The sequence below is a fragment of the Ictidomys tridecemlineatus genome, chromosome 13 (genome assembly GCF_052094955.1).
Source record: "Ictidomys tridecemlineatus isolate mIctTri1 chromosome 13, mIctTri1.hap1, whole genome shotgun sequence".
Classification (NCBI taxonomy): domain Eukaryota; kingdom Metazoa; phylum Chordata; class Mammalia; order Rodentia; family Sciuridae; genus Ictidomys; species Ictidomys tridecemlineatus.
In genome coordinates this window covers 16229264-16249257 of record NC_135489.1, presented here as the reverse complement: position 1 = coordinate 16249257, position 19994 = coordinate 16229264, and the positions used below count along the sequence as shown (strand labels likewise).

Here is a 19994-nt window from a genome sequence, read left to right as displayed (position 1 = left end):
AGGAGGTAGGGAAGGTGGAGAGACTCATTCAGAAAGAGGGAACAACATCTGTGCAGGCTTGACGGAGGAGGAGGAAACAGGCCACAGGCAAGGGAACAGAAAGTTCAGCAAGTCTGGATCTGGGAATGTGAGCAGGAAGAGGCCAGGGAGGGGGATGGGGAATGGGTGGAGTCGGGAGACCAGTTAGGGACAAATTCTTTTTTTTGTTTTTTTTTTTTAAGGTTTTTAAAAATTTATTTATTAGACATTGATGGGCCTTTATTTTATTCATTTATTTATATGTGGCACTGAGAATCGAACCCAGTGCCTCACACATGCTGGGCAAGCACTCTACCACTGAGCCACAACCCTAGCTGCACAGGGACAAATTCTAAACTGGGTGACAGCTGTGGAGAGGAGGGATTGGGATCAATACAAGGGAAGTAGAGCCTGCCCAGCACATGCTGATGGGGGTGGATGAGAGGAAATAAATACCATTTTCAGAGAAAGCAGTAGCTGAGATGGGAGATCTGGTTAGGTGAGTGCGTCAGGCTGAATTACCCACAAGTAGACTGAGAAATCTCTGGAGATAAACCTGTGAGGGAGTGAGCAGGCAGGTTTGGAAAGAAGTTGACCCAATGCTGTGGTGATTCAGGCCAGAGCCAGTGGATGAGGAGCTGTGGAGAGTGGGTGGCTCCTTAGGGTTGGCCCAAATTCAGGGAAGAGGGGCAAGGCTTTCTATCTCTGTTTCCGCCAGAGTGAAGGATGTGGAAAATAAGCCCAACGACTTTCCCCGCATCCGTAGCTGTTCCCCCACCTGCTTTATGGGGGTAAAATTGAAGTTTTTGTCATTTAAAGGTCCAGACCTCAACCAGAGTTAAGGAACACCAAAGGAACTGACTGGCACCTGGACCCCCCCCCCACACCCCCTAATGGGTCATCTGACCCCAATACTGTAAGCCCCAGGTAATTCCCTATTCACATTCTTGTCCCATCCTAATGGATCTGCGGAGACCCCAATACAGTGAACCCCAGGAATGAACCCCGTTCTTTCCCACCCTAAAGGAGGCAGGCCTATATATATGACCCAGATCTTGCCTAAGGCTACCACCGTTTTCTGTCCCCAAAATGAGCCATGCCAGGCATTCAACCCATTGATTCCTCACTCAATCCTGAATAAAGAAAAGCTTGCTGATCTGAAGTTTGCTGCTCATCTCCTTCATCATGGTCCTCATTTGTGCTAGCACAGAGGTTGGCTGCTCTTTGGGAAGGGGTGCACTGCTGGGTGGGGCAGATCCCAAGAGCTGTCATAAGAAAGTGGCCAAAGCCCTGTGCAGTGAGAGACTCAGCTGTGAGTGGTCAGAAACTATCTTTCCCAGCAGCTTAGAGTTGGAGGTGAATTCCTTGAAGAGAGACCCAGGACAGAAAACTACAGTATCTGATATCATGGCAAAGATCTTAAGTTTAATTTAGGACATTTACTTTCAGGTTCCTGTGGGTTTGGTTAGCTCCTGTCAACAATGGGATGTGCAAAGCATTGTGTATGGATGGAGCTGTTGGGATGCTAAGACACATGCATGGTGTCCAGGTGGTCTCTGTATCCCGTAAGATCCTTGAGATCCCTTCTCAAGAGGAACTCAATCCCCAAGTGCTGTGGGTCCTCTTCTTTTTCTGGTTGGTCCTCAAAAGATTAAGCCTGATGGCTCTTCTGTTTCTCAGACACCTTCCTAACTGCTTCTTTCTCTGTCCTTCCTCTTGGATTTAGAGGCTGGGAAACAAATCCAAACCCATTCCTTTTAGGGAAGCCCAGCTGTGATGTGAAATTTTACAAGGGTTAGTAAGTCTTACAAGGTTCTCAACAGACTCTTTCTTTGGGCCATAGTTTCTGAAGATGACTCTTAACTGCTATCCCAAACCTGGTACTTCTGGCTTTCCTTTAATTCCCCAAGGTTTTGCTTATGGAAATTATCCACTTTCCTTTGTCTCTACCCTCTCTTTCCTTGGACAAGTCCAGCTTCCCAGCATTTAGGCCTAAAGAGACAGCAGGAGGTAAGAATGAATGGATCCAGCCAGTAGCCAGGACCTAGGAGGTCATTCAAATATCCAGGGGCCTCCTAAATAATGCCCAACTCTGAGCCCAACCCCCACCCCTGCAGGTCTCCCAGAAAAAGTCCTTTGTGGGGTTTCCAAATTGAGGCTCAGAAAAGGAGAGGCAGTTTTGCTATAGAAAGTCTATTTATGAAATCACTAACAAAGGATAGGGCAAATTCTTTCCTCAGTCTATTTCTGGCAGGCCGGTAATAAATTAAACCTGGTTATGATTTCTTTCAAGGGTATGTTTTTGGAAATTTAGAAAAAAATCCTAATTCTTTCAATAGGTTGATGTTTAAAAAGCCACTCTGCTGCAAATCTTGAAATTATTATTCTACGGTCAAACATTATAATAATTCTTTTAGAAATATGCTAACAAATTTTACATGTTAACCTCTCTATAAATACCTAGGCCTAGCTTGATTTTTAGCTAAAAATGTGCAGTCCAAGTCTTGGGGCTGCTCAGTTCAGGAGTACTTTGCAAGGCCTTTGATGGTGAGATAAAGAAAAGCCTTTTCTTTCTCCACTCGCCCCCCCCCCCCCACTCCCCTTCAGGAGCACACCTTTTGTGTGCTCTGCCTGACAAAGGAATTTCCCAATTTCATAGTGGAATTTGGAGGGAAAGAATGATATCGACATGCTTCTACAAAGCCGGCTTCCAACCACAAAAGACTTAAAAAAAAAAAAAAAAAAGAATCTGGGATTTTGCAATACACTGATTGGAGGAATAACCAAGACATTGATAGTTAGCAATAAAAACAGCAACAACAAAATCCCAAAGGATTTGGAATTCCTTTAGTTTCTATTTGGCATGTGAATCATATGGTTTCTTTGTTCTGCCCTTCCCTATCTGCTACATTCAGATAATAGTTATATTTCATTTTTGTAGTCAAATTACTGTTTTATTGTTGTTCAAAGTATACTGGTACACAAGATAGCTTTGCATATGTAGAACAATATAATGAACCTTAATTTTTTAATATTTTTTATGGTAGAGAGGTAGTGTCTTTTTTTAAAACTTGGAATGAAAGCTTTTTCAGCTGAGAAATTCGATGATTATTGCAGAATGGACTAAGATGGATGCTTTGCTTTTAACTGTTGAGTCAACCTGGCAAAGGAACATCTCTGAAATCCTTGTAAAGATAGAACTGAGATAATCTGCTAGAAATGATTATCTTTTACTTTTTGGTTGTTTGTGGAATTGAAAAGCAGAGGCAATGTTATCTGTTGCTGTTTGTGCAAATGAAGAATTGTGCTTTTAAATCAAATTTCCTCCAGACTACGGTTGATCAAAACATTGGGTTATACAGAGCTCTGCTCATACAGTATTTGACATTTTGAAGCCACGAGGCAGTTGTAGAAGACTCCTAATGATAAGCAATTCAGACTTTGATTTTGGGAGTACAACTCTTGTCACCATTCAAATGCTGCTTTGCTGTGCTTTCCCCTCAAAGAGAATGGGGGAGGGGAAGCAGAGTTTTAAGTAAACAAAGATTCCAAATCCATGAAAGCTAGGATTTACTATGGCACGTAAATTATGAAATTCCATACATTGTAATATCCCCAGCGCATCAAGATTTCAAATGAGCAGGTCCTTGAATGCTCTTTAGTGCACATAATGTTTTGTACATGCATATTAATAAGGGCCCACCTTTGGGAGAAGGAAAAAAAGCCTTCTTTTCAAATGAAATCAAGCCCAGGTAAAGTTGAAACTCAACACACAGAGTAGTGGCATTGTTTTCCAGCTAAAAGAAGATGAGAGTTTCAATTTCATCATCTTGGAACAATGATAAATGTGCTGGCAAAATTTGCAGATTGTACATAGGTCTTTCTAAACGTGTGTAAATATGTAGCTGTGTATTCCAACTTCTGTGCAACTTCAATTTGCTGTTTGAAATTAAAGACAACTCTTCTGTGAGACAATAATTTGGGTTGTTTGCATGAGAAGTCCTAAAGAGCAAAAAACGCTACTTGAAATTTACTTCAGTGTTAGAGAACAATGGCTTCCTCCATGAGAGTTAATGCAAGAGGGGAATACTGACATTTAGAATGAAACTTTTGTGCACACTTTGCAGACCTAGCTATCAATATAATTTAAAATAAAACATATAGGAATACTTTCTATGCTGGGAGTCTTCACTGCTACTCCAGTCTATTAGTGTCTTCAGAGTCGGATCAAACAGGAGTGAGCCTTTTGGGAAGGTAATGGTGACATTTTTTCAGCTCCTTCCATTTTGTCCTATTTCCAGCGTTCAGCACAATTACTTTGACATGGGGGTTTGTCTCTCATTTTAAAATCCTTTCAATGGAGTACACGTCTGTGAACAATGTAGGAACCAGGGCACGGGGCTGGAAACAGCACACTTCATCTGGAATGGAAATACATTGTCTCGCTCTCGGATGGGCTCCGAGTATAGCCCTCGTGGCCTTTGGTGGGTTTACGTATGTATCCTTTTTGTGTTCTGTAAGCTATGAGCACCTGCTGTATGTACAATATGTGCTTGTTACATTTGAACACCATCTCCCTTCGAGAATTTAAAGATCCAGCTATTACATCTTGTTTACTCAATATCATTCCCCCATTTAAAAAAAAAAAAAAAACCTACATGAACTGAACATGCCATGTTTCAATCTGGCCCCAGTGGCTTTTTCTCTGAAAGCAAAACGTGTGTCTTTTACACCAGGGCTTTCTCCCCACCCCAGGGGGTGTCTTCCATTCTTTTGTGGCTCAGTTTAAGGCGAAAAGGGCTCCAAACCACTAACTAACCAGAGGAGAGCCCCTTCCTTCACCTCCAGGGAGGATTTCAGACTCAATTTATCCGAAGATAGCGTGCTCTCTTCTTACTTATTTGCCACCATTACGAGGAGAACAGAACACCACCTTGGCTTCAAGATCCTGGGTAGAGAGAGGCTCACGGTCTTTTTCAACCATCTTTGGCGAGGCCTTGCTTCCTTCCACTCGAGTAAGTCGCGGCTTGGGGCCATGGAAAGGACTGGGTGAGAGTCTGAAATGTCGTTTGAAAAAAAAAGCAGCCCTCCCTCCGGCCCCTCACCACCACCACCACCCGCTCTGCTCTCCGGGGCGAAGCTGCGAGGCGGCAGCCCGTAGGGGCGAGACTTGGCAGGTCTGCGGGGCGCCTCTCCGCCGCCGCGGGGCTCGGGCTCGGCAGCGGCCGGGCGTCGGCGCCCGCCGGCCGCGGGGCTTCGCGCTCCCGCCGCCGCCTGGCTCCCGAGTCTCCCTTCCCCCACGCCCCCTCCCCCTCGCCCGCGCTCCCTTTTGTTCGCTCGCCGCCCGGGCCGAGCCGCCGCCGCCGCCGCCCGGGCCCGCACCCCCAGCCGTAGGCCCCGGCGTGGCGGGCCGGCCGCCGCCGCCGCCGCGCGGCCTAGAGCGCGGCGCCCGGGAAGGCGCGGGGCCGGCCGGGCGCACGGCGAGGCCGCGGCGGCGGCGGCGGTGGCGGCCCGGGAGCCCGGCAGCCGGGGCGGCGGCGAGGCCGCTGCACCGCACACGCACACTCAGACCCCGGCTGCGGGAATGCGGATGACACGCCCGTAACATGGAAGCCGCCGCCGCCGCCGCTCCGACGACAGCAGCAGCCGCCACAGCAGCAGCAGCCGCCGGCGGCGCCGCGCGGAACAAAGGTCATCCGAGCTGCGGCCCAGACGCCCGGGCTTGACCGCTGCGAAGGCCAACCCCGGGCCGGGGGTGGGTGTGCGCCTCTGCGGCGGGGGCGACCAGGGGGCGGCCGGGGCGAGCCAGGGGCGCGGGTGGGCGCCGGGAGAGGCGGGGGAGCCGCCCCTCGTGCCACCCCAGCGGGTCGGGGTGAGCGCGCGAGGCTCAGGCCCCTGGGCCTGACTGCAGTGGCCTGTCCCACCCTCGCCCTAGGGACAGCTGGCCTTCGCGCCCCGCCAGCTTCCTTGGGGGGCCGAGGAAGGGCCGGTTTTGCTAGGCCCCACCGGCTCAGAGAGGGGGCCACGTGAGCGCGGGCGCTCCCCCCACCTACCCAGCGCTGGCTGTGCACAGATGATTTTTCCAAGGCCTCTGTGTCCCCTCTCCCCCACTGCCCCTTCATTGGCTCCCCCCACCCTCCTCAGACATCCCCAGAGTTCTACCCTGAGGTGAAGGGATTTGGACTTCTCCCCCCAGGTGCTTGAAAGAAGAGAAGGTTGGAGGAGGAGGAGGAGACTGGGGGGGCTGCTGGTGATGGTGACAGGGCTGGGAGAGAGAGGAGAGGGACGGAAGGGAGGAGGGGGCTGGGTGGGGTGGGGGTGACAGGCAGAGAGGAGCCTGGTCAACAAGCCAGCACCACTCTGCTAGGAGGCCAGGCCGGCTCCTGCAGCCGACGCATCCTGTGTGAGGAGACACACATAGATTGCTTTCTTGGGGGCTCTTTGTCAGCCACCAACACAGAGAACACACACTGACACACACGTACACAAAGATCTGAGCCAGGTTGTGGGAGGTAAGTGGGGGAAGGAGAAGGAGGGGGAAACAGTGTCTGCGGTGGGCTTCGGGGTGAAGGGGAGGGGGAAAGAGCCCTCAGGGGCTCTGGGGGGCTTGTGAGGTGAGCCTTTCCAAGGCTGTGTGCTTGTGTGGTGCGGGGGGACACACGATGACCTTCCCCTCCTCAGGAAGACCTAAAAGGGAGAGGCAACCCCCAGCGAGATCCCCCCTGTGCTGATGATTTTCAGGGACTTGTTGGCAACTCAGCGAGGGTTGCCATAGCTTTTTTATGTAGGGTGACCAGAACCGGCTGAAACTGGTTTGAGGCAGATCAGCTCCTGAACACAATGCAGTCACTGAGCTACTACAGTAGGATAGCAGCTTCCTCCCTTCATGGCAGCCAAAAGCAGAGGAGCTTGCAGGAAGGTGCCATCCCAACACAGTATGTGAATGCACACTTAGACACCACACAGCACTGGTACGTGACTAATGGAGCCCTAAAAGATCCTGTGTAGAGACGATGGAAAAAAAGGTGCAGGTTTGCAGGGTCTGAGATTACTTGGGCTTTTCCTGCCTTTTTCTTTTGCTTAAGGGATGGACAAGGAGTTGAGATTTATGACCCTTATTAAAGAAAAAAATGTGCCTTGCTAGGGTGGGGACACTTGGTTTGTGCAGTCTCTTCTCTGTGTTTTTAACAAAACAAAACCAGAGTGAACTGATGGATTTGTAATGGTAGTTTGTTTGTTGCTGGAGAATGCTACTTTGCATGCCTTTTTTCTCTTGCAGGGTATGTTCTGTTTTGTGCTTTTCCTTTTAGAAGCTACTAAAGGGTGTTGGGGATACTTCTGACTATTATGAAGGCCAAAAGGTAACAATATTGTTCTAGGAAATGAGCATAAATGCCTTCCAGTGATGCTGTTAGCCATACATGCTGTCTTTTTTTTTTCCTTGTAGGCCTGTTGACTGGGGCTGCTTTTAACCCTTTCATATTTGCAGAGAATGCAACCGAGTGACAGTAATTGAGCACTGGTCCAAAGTCTTTCCAAAAGGTCAAGGTTCACAAGGTGAGACGTGCTGTTTTGAGCATGAATTTAAATATTAATTTACAGATCCATTCAAACACAGACTGACAGTGGACTGGTACCCTGGAGATAAAATGGGGTTCATGGTGGAGAAGAAATACTCTTAATGTTATCCACATTTGATGGGATCCGAGTGACTTTTTGATGGTATTGCTATCAAGGTGAACTCTGAATGCACATTAAATCTCATGTGCCCTGGGCATTTGGAACAATCAGGCCTGGAAAGAGGCAAGTTTAGAGAATGGTAGGCGGCAGGGCCTTGTGGAGAATGCGCTGTTTTGCATTAGACTGAAGCAGTACACATGTAGCATTTTCCTGATGATGATAAGAAAAGGAAGGGCTTCACCAAATCGAGGCAGCCTGGCTACCTTTCTAGGATTTGAGGAGCCTGGAGGTAGATTCTCCTTTTGTTCATTCATCACCTTTCTTTTACCATGCTCTCAGTGTTAACCTGAAAGATTTTTCACTCCGAGTCAAGTGGTGGAATGTCTTATTGATTTTGGGGGCTGTCTACGGTGAGTTCGCCATTGGATTATTTGTGGCATACATTTTAATGTGGAATACTAATGCAAGACCAGGGGGAGACCGGGTAGTCTGGCTTCATCTGTGCAAAGATGCCTGTTAACTCTCAGCTCTGCTGGAATGGGTGGTGGAAAATGTCTCATGCCTTAAAAGATTGCAGTTAGATTTGAGCTGGCATTTTCATGCACCTTCCCAAACCAGAGGTGGGAGAGGAGGGGAGAGGAGAGGAGAGGAGAGAGCAGTAAGGAGTGTAGCAAAGAGAAGAACAAAGGCTGTGAAGGGAACACTAAACATTTTGCCTTGGGGTTCCTTGTGAAAAGAACTGCAACTTCCCCAAACAGGAAACCAGTCGCTCCAGAGTTGGATCCGACATGATCTCAGCAACAGAACTGGTTCTGCCTTTCGGCTGGTCTGGTAAAAGTACAGTCAAGAGGAGCCCATAGGAGACATTGCAAATACATTTCTCCCTCATTTTGAAGTGGGTATCTCGTTCCTCTCTGTGTTCAGCAGAGTAGTATTTTCAGAAATGCCGAGAATCTTAGAATTGGTTAAGTTGTGTGCTGGCAGTTGGTGGGCAGCATATCTGCAGTGAGGGTGTTCAGTGTGCAAGGGTTTTTATTGTTGAAATGTTTTTCATTTGGCTGCACAACAGTGCCTGTCTGATAAAACTGGCAAAAGGGGAAACAGGAGTGCATGGTTAGCTTGGAATACTTTATGCAGTATTTAATACAGATAAATGTAATCTCGGACAGATATACCAGCAAATAGCTTACACGATGGAACAAAATTCTTTGCAAATCACTGTGCTAAAATTGGTTTTCAGTTCTACCTCATTTTCGACTGCCAGAGGTTCTGTGGATGACTGTGGCAGAAATATGCTTGCAAAGCAGATCCGAATCCATGTTGCATGATATGCTGTTCCTGCGTTTCTGGTGCCAACTAAAACTCAGATGGCTAATATGATAAACCTTAATTAGCTTAATACAATAAGCAGTTTTATCATTTAGTCCTTCATTCCTGTCTTTCTGGAGTCAGTGATTTTTATTTAACTTTGACAGCTCACTCCTTGCAGTGGCTGTTTCTTGAGAATATATTTAAAAAACCTTTTTTGGGCACTGCATGTCGTGGAATGTTCTGGTTTACTCTTTGGTGGTTTTTAGCTTTGTTCCTCCCCTCCCCCCAGAAGTCTCCTGAAAATAGCATTTGTTTTGCATTTAGGCCAGTCTTTCCAGCTGCAAATGCTGCTTAAGGTTGGAGAGCTGGTTCTCCAGGGCAGTGATCATGAGCTCACCATGGACGGGGCTTGCCTCAGGTGTTGATCTCAGGCTGGGCTATAACAACCTAGCAGGCCCAGGCCTCCAGGGAGAGGTTCCCAGCGTGCTTTGGAGAATATGTAAGGGCATGTTCCTTCCTGGGAGAGCCAGGAGGGAACACCCAGGCACCCACACTGGGGGCGGGGCCTGTGCTGTAGCTGGAGCCCAAGCCTGATGCCTGGTTGGGGTTGCCTGCGGCAGTCTCCCAGGAGGACCTTTGGGCCATCTCCTTGCAGCAGGGCTGTGTGGGGTGGGCCTAGCCATACACTGGAAAAAATGTGTAACTGGGTGTTGAATCCTTGATTATTTTTATCATCTGCCTGAAATTTAGAGTCACATTTTCCAAGTTAGAGAACACTGGATCCAGGACTTTTAGAACTCTCAGCTAACCTGGTTCAGGAACACTGTCTCTCTTCCTCGTTCAGACTCCCCACCCCCAGTCATTTTTAAGGGAGGTCTAGGAAGGAGGAACCAGCATGTAAGTGGAATTTTTTTGCTCCTACCTTTGCTTGGACAGGTTGGAAAGTTAGAATCTGTGTTCTCTCCCTCCCTCTATTTCTTCCCTTGAACTGCACTCCGGGGCTTTGCTCTGGAGTGCAGTTTGTCTGCAGGTTTTGAGCAACCTTTCCCATGTTCTTGGTAGACCGCCACCTCACAGCACACAGCTGACGCGGAGGTTGCCTTTGATGAGGAACCTTATAAAGGATGCCAGTGCAAGGGAAACTGAAAAGATCTACAAGACATTAGGGGTGGCGCCTTCCTCATCCCTTGAGATCCCTTCCTAATCCTGTATGGCAGGATGAGAACAGCAGCAGCCGTGATGGACCTTACAGAAATCCACACCTTTGTGTTAATTATATTTTAGGGATGATCTTTAACCAAGTCATGATTAAAGAGTTAACTGTTACTAGGCATGGTGGTACATGCCTGTATTCCCAGCTGTTCCAGAGGCCAAGGCAGGAGGATTGCAAGTTCAAGGCCAGCCTGGGCAATCTATTGAGATCCTGTCCCAAAACAATAATTTTTAAAAAGTGATGGGGATGTAGCTCAGTGGTAGAGTACTTGCCTAGTATGCTCTAGTGAGGCCCTGGGTTCAGTCCCCAGTGTACTTAAAAAAAAAAAAAAGAAAAAGAAAAAGAAAAGAATAAACTTTAAAATTTTAATTTACATACAGTGAAATCCATTAACTCTTTGGGTTTTGACATGTATGGAATTATGTATGTACCACTGCAATCAATGCAAAATCATTCCATCACACCAAAATTTCCTTCTGTTGCCCACCCATTTGTAACCAGACTTCTTCCACCTCTGTTCCTGCAATCATTGTTCTCTGTCCCCATTGTTTGGTCTTTTCCAGAATGTCATATAAATAGCTTCTTTGACTTAGCAAGATGCATCTTGATTGCCGAGTAGCATTCCACTGTATGGATGTACCACAGTATATTTATCCACTCACTGGTTGAAGGATATCAGAGTTGTTTCCAGTTTTTGGGATCGTTGGGGGGAGGGGGTGGAAAGAAGCTGTTGTAAACATTTGTGTATAGGTTTTCATGCGAACATCGTTTGCTTTTTGCTTTTTTGAGACTAGGTCTTACTATATTGCCTAAGCTGGTTCTTGAAGTCCCTGAGCTGAGGTGTTCCTCCTGCCTCAGCCTGCTGAGCATGAAAATAGTTTCTTTTTCTTTTCTTTTCTATTTTTTTTTTCCAGTGTGGGGATATTGAACCCAGAGCTTTGCACATGCTAGGCAGCTAGGCAATTGCTCTACTACTGAGCTACATCCTAGCCACGTGCATAGTTTCTCTTTCTCTTCTGTAAATACTTGGTTGGGTCATATGGTATAGACATAAGAAAGAGGTTTGGATGAAAATAAATTCAGCTCATCATAACTCACAGAAAAGATCTGGCCTTGACAGCTGCAGTTAAGATTTCTAAGAAAGAGATGGTGGTAAACATTAAAGACATTCAGGAGATGATCCTGAGAGAACACTCTTTAATAGGATGACATGCTTTATAACCCTGAACTAATCGGAATTAGCCAAAAGTGGAAACACAAAACTCCAAGTGGTAAAATATCCTTTATTTCCTCCAGCAATTGTTTTTAATCTCTTCAGAAACACTTGGCAGTTTAATTTTTACATTTGTCTTTAGGTTCCATAAAATACAACTCAATAATAGAGTTGAAATTTTGGAAAGTGATTCCAGAGATTTTTGTTGAGATCTTGGTTGTGTGTAAACAACTACTTAATTATAATTTGATTTAGACTACAGCTAAAATATTGGTGGCATTCTAAAATTTGAAGTCATTGTTCTGCTTTGATACCTTGTAAGGAAGTAAAAATATTTAGGCACTATCAAGGCAATGAAGAGGGGAGATTTGAAAGGAAATAAAACAACTTTTAGGATCAAGAAGAGCAAATAGAGGTGCTGGTGGCATAGAGCAAGGAGGGAAACAGCAATGTTAATTTGAGGATGCTTTCATCCATTTAACAGACGCTTCCTGAGTGTTTACTGAGCACCAAGCCTTGGTTAGGTCTTGGGAATACAAAGGGAAAAGGAACAATAGAAAAAAATCTAGTGTGGGAAGTAACCTATAGATAGTAATGTGAATGGCAGTCCAGTGCCAAGGGTCAGGGGAGGACCTCTGAAGAAGCTGCTTCTCAGCTGAACCAGTGAGACCAGCAAGGCCACAGCTCTGGGAATAATATGCTGGGCAGAGCATGTGAGTGGAGGGAGTAGCCATCGGGAGGGAAGGGCTTAGTCTACCAGTTGGGTTTGGGTCCCACAGTCAGTGTATCTGGGAGACAGTCAAGGGACAGACTGAAGAAGGTTTTTGTGTACAGTCCCTTCCATTGTGGATTTCTTTATTCAGCTAGTATTGGCAGGAGGACATCCTTCATCACAAAGATCCTGTGGCAGCACATTGGAAGATGGAGTGGAGGCTGCAGAGGCTCGAGGCAGGGAAGTCAGATGAGGGGACCACTGCAGGAGTTTGGGAGAGAGAAACCACAGAGATCTGGGGTGTTGCTTGTGGGGTAGGTTTTGGCTGCACAAGGGGCCAGGAGCGTGCGGTGGTACCCAACTAGATGTTGGGAGTGATGGGAGAAGGAGGGATGGAGGATGCTGCCAAGGTATCCCCTGTGGTTATTTGGCAGCTGGTCCTTTCTAGGAGATGGCAGGGTGAGAAGGCAGAAGAGACTGGAGAATGGAGGTGGGAGGGGATGAATGTGGTGAGTTCAGATTTGGATTCATTGCCCCTGGAGGCACCCTTTGCCTCCAGGCTCTTCGGTCTGGGATTCAGTAGTGTTGTTTGGTCTAGAGGTTTAGGTTTGAGCCCCGTAGTATCCCCTAATCCATGGGAACAGGTTCTGAGACTTTTGGTGAGTACCTGAAACCTTGCAATGACTGAACCCTACCTGTGCTATTTTTTTCCCTATACATACATAACTGTGGAAAATTTAATTTGTAAATTAGGCATAGTAAGATATTAACAATAACAAAAGACAGCAATTATAATATACTAATATAAATTATGTTAAATTTAGTGTTTTGCGGGGGATCCTGGGGATTGAAATGCTAAGGGATGGTTTACCACTAAGCTATACCCCCAGCCCTTTTTATCTTTTATTTTGAGACAGGGTCTCACTAAGTTTATGAGGCTGGTCTTGAACTTGCTGTCCTCCTGCCTTAGCTTCCTGAGTAACTAGGATTACAGGCCTGTTGGTACAGGTTCCACCATGCCTCGATATTAATTACCTCTGGAATTTTCCATTTAATGTTTTCAGACTGCTGTTGACCTCGGGTAACTGAAACCTTGGAAAGTAAAGTCACAGATAAGGGAAGACTGCTGTGGTGAGCTATAATTAGCAAAGGACAGAGATGATAGAAGAAAGGTGTAAAAAAGGATTGAGTTTGGGGTCCCCTAAAATAATGGCTTATGTAGTAAAAACCCATGCATGAAGAGGGATGAGTAGTTGAAGAACTTAAAATGCATGCTTCAGAAAGTTGGGGGCAGGGCTAGGAGTGTGGCTCAGTTGTAGAGTGTTTTTCTAGCATGTGCAAAGCTCTAGGTTTTATTCCCAGCCTGGCACACACATACAAAAGCAATTTGGAGGACAGAACATTTTCAGAAAGGTAGAAAATGTTGTTAGTAGCTAGCACCTGTATGTGGCAGCCCTTCACTTAGGCTATCTCGTTAATTCTGGAACAAGAGAAGGAGCTGTGTATTATTATCCACATAGTACCGGTGGGGGGAAACTGAGGCAGAGACACTGGCCAAGGTCTTTTAGGTCATGCCTGGTAGTGGAGGCAGGATTTGCTCATGCTTCCTTTCACTGGGTGGTTCTGTCTTGGGGGAGCCTGGAAGGTGGTTTAGAGGTGTGGCAACCTGGAGGAGGAGCCCATAGGGCATAGCATTGCCAAGCAGCAGAGACACTGCCAGCAATGGCACACAGATTGATTGAGGACTGCCCTGTGAGAATGTGTATTGGGGAAATGGTCGGCCCGCCTGTAATCCCAGCACTTTGGAGACTGAGGCAGGAAGATTGCAAGTTCAAAGCAGCTGCAGCAACTTAACAAGGCCCTAAGCAACTTAGCCAGACCCTGTCTCAAAATAAAAAGGGCTGGGGATGTAGCTCAGTGGTTAAGTGCCTCCGGGTTCTTGAGGTACACTAAGGGCCTTCATAGTTAGCCAGCTTTTCTTGACCTTGGTTAGCACAGACAGAAGAGAATCTGTTATTGGCACCAGAGACGTCTCTAGAAATAGCACATTGAAAAGTCTTAAACAATTTTGCCGGGCACTAGGGTGAGTATACAAATTGAAAGGAAGAAGGGCTAGAGAAATGCTTTTGTTTCACATTCTCGTTGAAAAGGAGAAAAGCGAAGTAAATTGAAAGTGCTGAGAAAAATCCAACAATAAACAAACATAGTTTAAAGAATTCTTTGAAATCATTTCCTTCAGGCAGGAAGTTCTAAATTCTGGTGTTTTAGAATGAACAGTGAGAGCAGATTCTGTTTAATCTACATCTGGAGACAGAAAAATAAGTAATTTTAGACAAATTCCGTGTGGTTTCTTAGCTGCCCCACGTATTCCCTACTAAAGAGCCTTTCCTCCATGGGCTCAAGGGATGGAAAATGCCGGTTTTGTATGGTTTCCTTTTCAGTTATCATAACTTTACATAATTAGAGCTTCCAGGCATCTGGACTCATCCATAGGGATCTAAAGATAACCGGGGTGTTGTAGTTCTTGACTGTTCTCATCATCAGCCTTTCTTTGTGGGATACAAACTCCTTTCGGAAGCTGATTCTTGGGGCTGGTAATGGGTATTGATTTTATAATTTTCTTCTGTGAGGAACAGATTCTTTCTAGGGATCTGAATAGTAAGAAATAGGTTGTTGAACAACTTAACAGGTCAGAAAATTAAAAGCCTTCTATTTTAAAGGAGCATGTAGCTGAAATGCTTCAGATATTTATGATCTCCTAATTTTCTGCAGTGAGCCTGAATGGGGCAGGGGGACAGGTCATTAACAGCAGTCTGAGCTGGAGCCCAGCATCTGGACCTGTGGTCCAGTGTGGCCACCATCATGGCTTTTTCTTGCCTTCCAACATTTATCATATGTGCTTTGGTGGTATATAATCCTATTCATATTTATAATCCTTTTATCTGATGAGCCTGAAAGCATGAGTTAATCAAATTAAGACTCACCTTTAATTAATAAGCTGATCCTTAACAGTTTTACTGATTTTACATAGCAGGAGCAGGAGAGGAAGTTGGAGAACTGATTATTCTTAGTGTTCTTGTTAAATCTGTGTGATAAGGCCATGGAGATTTCCAGATGCCATTCCCAGGTCTCAGTGACATCAATCTGTTTGCTTAACCCTCAATGTTATAAACCTGTGCTCTGCTGCTTACTAGCACTGAGACCTGGAGCAAGCTTCTTAAATTCCAAACCATACTTTTCTTAAGGATTTGAGGATTAAATACATACACAGTGCTTTGCAGAGTGTATGCTAATATATCCTTTCTAAAATTGTAGCTGTCATTCTGTGTTTCTTGGCCTGCATGTTTTAGGAGAATGACTTGTCTTTTTTTTCCCTGTCTTGGAGAGTATTGTCTCCTGTCCTGGTTTAACCTTATTTGTGAGTAGTGTTTGTTTTTGACCATGAAAATACATAAAAGGTATGTCTCCTGTCTCTGTAGGACTTCAGATATAGCTGCCCAAAATCTGGTTAAAAGTGGGTGAAATCTAGGCAAGAAGGCAGTATACATGTCCCAACTTGACAGTGCTTTCATTCAGTTGAAAATCTTGCCCAAACTTTTTCATTATTATCTTGTACTTCAAGATAATAATTTTGTTTTGGTTTCCAGAAAAATTCAGCCCAATCAATGCCTGACTGTAGTCAAGGTTTTCTATTGATATAATTTTATATTGATCAAAGTTTAAGACAAAACTTGTCTGTGAAAATATGACAGGTTAGCAAAAGCCATCCCCAGTGCTTTCTTCCCATGTGATATGACAATGACTAGATGTTTATGTCCTGCACTCTGGGCTTGGGGGTAATGGGGGGTTGAGAGGAGAAGGGATCCAGGGGTTCCAATGATTTATTTATTTAAATGGCTACTGAGCACTTGAGATGTATCTAGTCCTGACTGAGGTGAGCTGTAAGTATAAGATATACAACAGTTTTTTTTATATTGAATATATATTGAACTGATAATATTTTGGTTAAACACCTTTTATTATTATTTTTTTGTGCTGGGAATTGAACTTAGGACTTTGCATATGCTAAGCACTTGATTTACCACTGAGCTATCCCTAGCCCTTATACTTTATTATTAAAATTTATCTCATCCCTCTCTTTTCTCTTTCTAAAATGTGGCTATTAGAAAATTTAAAACTATATATGTGACTTTTATGTATTTATATTGAACAGTGCTGGTCTGGATGTTTAAATAAATTTAGCAGTGTAATCTCTGATGCATGGCAGTATTCATATTTATTGATGTCATTGAGGCCTTCCTTAGGTTGAAAAAAAGTATAACTGTTTTGGTGTCTCCTTATTGGAGAAACTCATCCTCCCCTGGTTGGGCTCTTTTTGTCTCCTGAATATTCCTAACTTGTTGCTCTCTATCACATGCTGGGTGGTGTGTGCTTCTGAATGGGAAGGAAGCAGTGTTTCCTGCTGGTTACTGTGTGTGTGCTAGATTCCTATGCATTAGATTGTATCCTGTAAGGTATACTTAATATCCCCCTTAAGAGTCAGAGGGAGGAAGTGACCAGCTGAATATTGCTCCGCTGGTGAACAATTGGCCCTAGATTTGAACCATGGTCAGGTTCTTCCCCTGATTCCAGCCCTTCCCACTGCTTGCCATGTAAAAGCTCCATGAGCTGCTGATGTTCTGTACCTGTCACCCAGGGTGTCCTGGGTTACTCTTGTTGCCTAGATTGCATTTATCACATTTTAATTTGCATGTAGGTCATGGAGTGGGGGGTCTTGTTAAAATGCTGATAGTGATTCAGTAGGACCCAGGTGGCCCCAAGCTTCTGCATTTCTAAGTGGCTTAATGTAGACACTGCTGGTCTGTGGACCACATTTGAGTGGTGTCTCTTTTCCTTGGTCTTAGACATGCTGCTTCTCTGCTTCCAGAACCATCTGATTCTCTAATTCTTGCCGGACTCCACAAGGACTCACCTTCTGGCTTGGCATGTGATGGCATCAGTAAGTGCAAATGGGGCCAAAACTGATTTTTGGTCATAGATGTTCAGTTCTGGCGTGAACATTGACTTCTAAGTACTCGGGATCTGACTGGATCATTGGTTATTTCCTAGATACCAACTAGACGGAAGGTAATTTTAATGTTAACATTAGATCCAGGAGATGTGTGGTAGGGGTTCCTGTTATAACTCATTGTCGTGAAGACTTCAGGCCTTTGGTCGGCATGTGAGAGTGACTGTGCCATGTGTGGTTGGTTCAGATATTTAGTGCCCAATGAGAGATGAAGACTCCAAACTGTTAGCCCACCCCTGTTGCTGTCAAAATGCCTGACAGGGAATTGAGGTGACTTGTGACTTTTCCTCAGGATGAAAGTCACAAAAGAACACCTTACAGAGCTCTGTTGGAAAGTGGCTAATGACACTGTTTCTCTAGCACGTGATGGAGACAACCACCATTGAGTTCTTGGGCCCCCCTCTCCTGGGGAGGTCACCATAGGGCCCTCGCCAAAGGCAGAGTTGAGTCGCAGGAAGGAGTTGATGTGTTAAGAGCTTGAACTATAAGAGACTGAAAGAGTTTAGTGGGTTTCTTCCTATGGGAAGGCACATTGAAAAAATCAACTAAGGCATTAAAATTATGTCTATCACATGAGATAGTTTACCACTCCATCTCTGCAAAAGCCCACTGTTTCATAGAATTCTTAGTTGAGTTTTAGATCTTACTGAATATTTCAACACCAAGAATTCTGTGAAATGAATCTGGGACATTGAATATGATTATTAGTTGTTAGCTAAACCCATTATCTCTCCCTATTGAGTGCAGAATCCTGTACCTGGCACGGTGGGAACCTCTGCTCAGGGCCAATGGTGGTGGCTAGAAGGGGAGTGTGATGGGGTTTGGAAGGACAGGGACAAGGTTGGGTGTTAGGACAGGCAAGACTATGGGGCCAGACTTGAAGAAAGGGAATGGAACTGTGGGTATCCATCAGATTTGGAGGTGAGTTTAGAAAGTAGCTGAGGTAGAAGTCAGAAGCTTGGCTGTCACATGCCAAGAGTGGGTGAAGTAGGAATCAAAGACTGGGACCAGATCTGTGGAGGACATCAGAAGGTGAAACGGGGATGGGTGGTCACAAGTACAATGAAATGGGCAAGACCAGGAGGGCATGTGGGTGCAGAACAGATGGATACTTGAAAGTACAAGACGGCAAGAATCAGGCTCTCTGAATGATGGATGGTGCTGGCAGGAAAGGCCATTGGATGACCTGGAATGTGAGTGAATAGGTGAATGAGGGAGGCTAGTATGCGATGCCATACCCGGGATTACTGCAGAACTGAGTGGGAACCGACCTTACCTGGCAGCCCTCATGTGGGATGGTGATGGAGGACATCTGGTGGCCCAGATGGGCAGGAGTGAGGCATGTGGGTCAGAAGCAGTGGCTCCTTGTAAGCTGGATTCCTGTGGGAGGCATTGAAAGACTAGATTGTTTGGAGTTTGCATGGCATGGAGGATATGGGGCGAAGACAGAGCCGTCCTTTTACATAATGAAAAGGAAGCTCTTTAAAGGCCCTGCCACAGCAACTGCCAAGACCCGAGTCCAGAAACTTGGTTGGCCCCCATCTTGCACTAAGCTTACTCTTCGTTCTTCTCCAGGCCACGTGTGCTCGGTTGTCCATTGTGCCCTGCCCTTGGTTGAACTGCATTTTCTTCTTTCCTGTGTATGTGGCCAAATGTGACTTCCCCAAAGCTCCTATATTTCCATGTCTGCATTTAAAATACTAGTGGATGTAATCTGTGTTCCTCAGTCCTACTTCCGCTATTCAAGACCAGACATGGTGTCATTGGCAGTGCCTGGGAGAGCAGTGTCTTGGCTGACAGTCGTTGTCGGTGAAGGTGGCCATTGGGCTACCGAGACATCCAGTGCTCGGCCACAGTAAAAACCATAAAAGTAAAATCGCTGCAACGTTGGCCTTCTCTCCTGTATAGTCAGAGTATTCCTTCCTCATTTCAAAATGCTGTGCCTTCTAGAGTGTTACCAGGGGAGCAGGATCTGCATCAACCGAATGAGTCAAGTCAGAAGTGTGCTACGTGTGTTTATTAGGTAAATTTAATACGCTGGAGGCAAAAAGGCAATGAAAGTGGGGGCTGCCTTTTCATGTAGAATATCGTTTGTTCATATATACAAATGGCATTGTTGGCCAACCGTTAGTCTTTTCAGTGGTAAGGATGAAGTTCCTCAGTTCATTACATTCTTCATCTGCTCCTGTAGCCTCCAGCGCAGAGTTGTTCCATGACTGTTCTGTTTTAGGGGTGCTTTGTAGCTTTGCCTTAATTTATCACTGTGTTGTCACAGTGGCAACTTAGCCATAAGTAAATTGAATTTGTGCACTTCATTTTCACACTTACCGACACAGTTACTGGATTCTAGGGCAGGGCTGGGAAGAATATGAGAAGAGGAAAGGATTGGATTTCAGAGAAGGTCTTGGTGGAATTGTAAAGAAGGTGAAGGAGGGAGTGTGACAAAAAGGCAGGCACAGTCCACGGTTGCCATGAGAAGAAAATGTCTACAGAGGCCCCTGAACCTCTTCCGTGGCTGGAGGGAAGTTTACTAGGAAATGATGAGCCACGAGTTGCCCAGAACATGAGCTGACTGGGGGACTTGGTCACCTTGGGAAAGGCAGCCAAGAAAACTGCGTCTGTTTGGAGCCACTTTTGATTTCTGAGTCATTAGAGCTCATAGCAACCCCAGAAAGTGGCCGCCCTGTTGTCCCATTTTACACCTGAGGAACTGAGGCTCAGAGAGCCTAAGGAATTTGCCAAGGGAGGGTCAAGTTGGCATTCATGACTGGGTCTTTCA

At 45.7% G+C, this 19994-nt stretch overlaps 1 protein-coding gene across 18 annotated transcripts in view; it reads left to right on the top strand.

The window, feature by feature from the left end:
- The first annotated feature begins 4753 nt into the window (after positions 1-4753).
- Znf532 (zinc finger protein 532) overlaps positions 4754-19994 on the top strand; it is a 106929-nt gene continuing 91688 nt past the window's right edge. For 3 of the 18 annotated variants that reach the window (XM_078029953.1, XM_078029952.1, XM_078029951.1), the window contains exons 1-4: positions 5552-5773; positions 7298-7379; positions 7508-7575; positions 17075-17146. In XM_078029953.1, coding sequence (XP_077886079.1) covers positions 7366-7379; positions 7508-7575; positions 17075-17146 — 154 coding nt within the window. In that variant the 5' untranslated portion in view covers positions 5552-5773; positions 7298-7365. Of the gene's footprint in view, positions 5034-5551; positions 5774-6326; positions 6531-6616; positions 7380-7465; positions 7576-17051; positions 17147-19994 lie in introns of those variants that run through there. The other 15 variants (XM_078029945.1, XM_078029947.1, XM_078029941.1 and 12 more) reach the window with 14 other exon arrangements.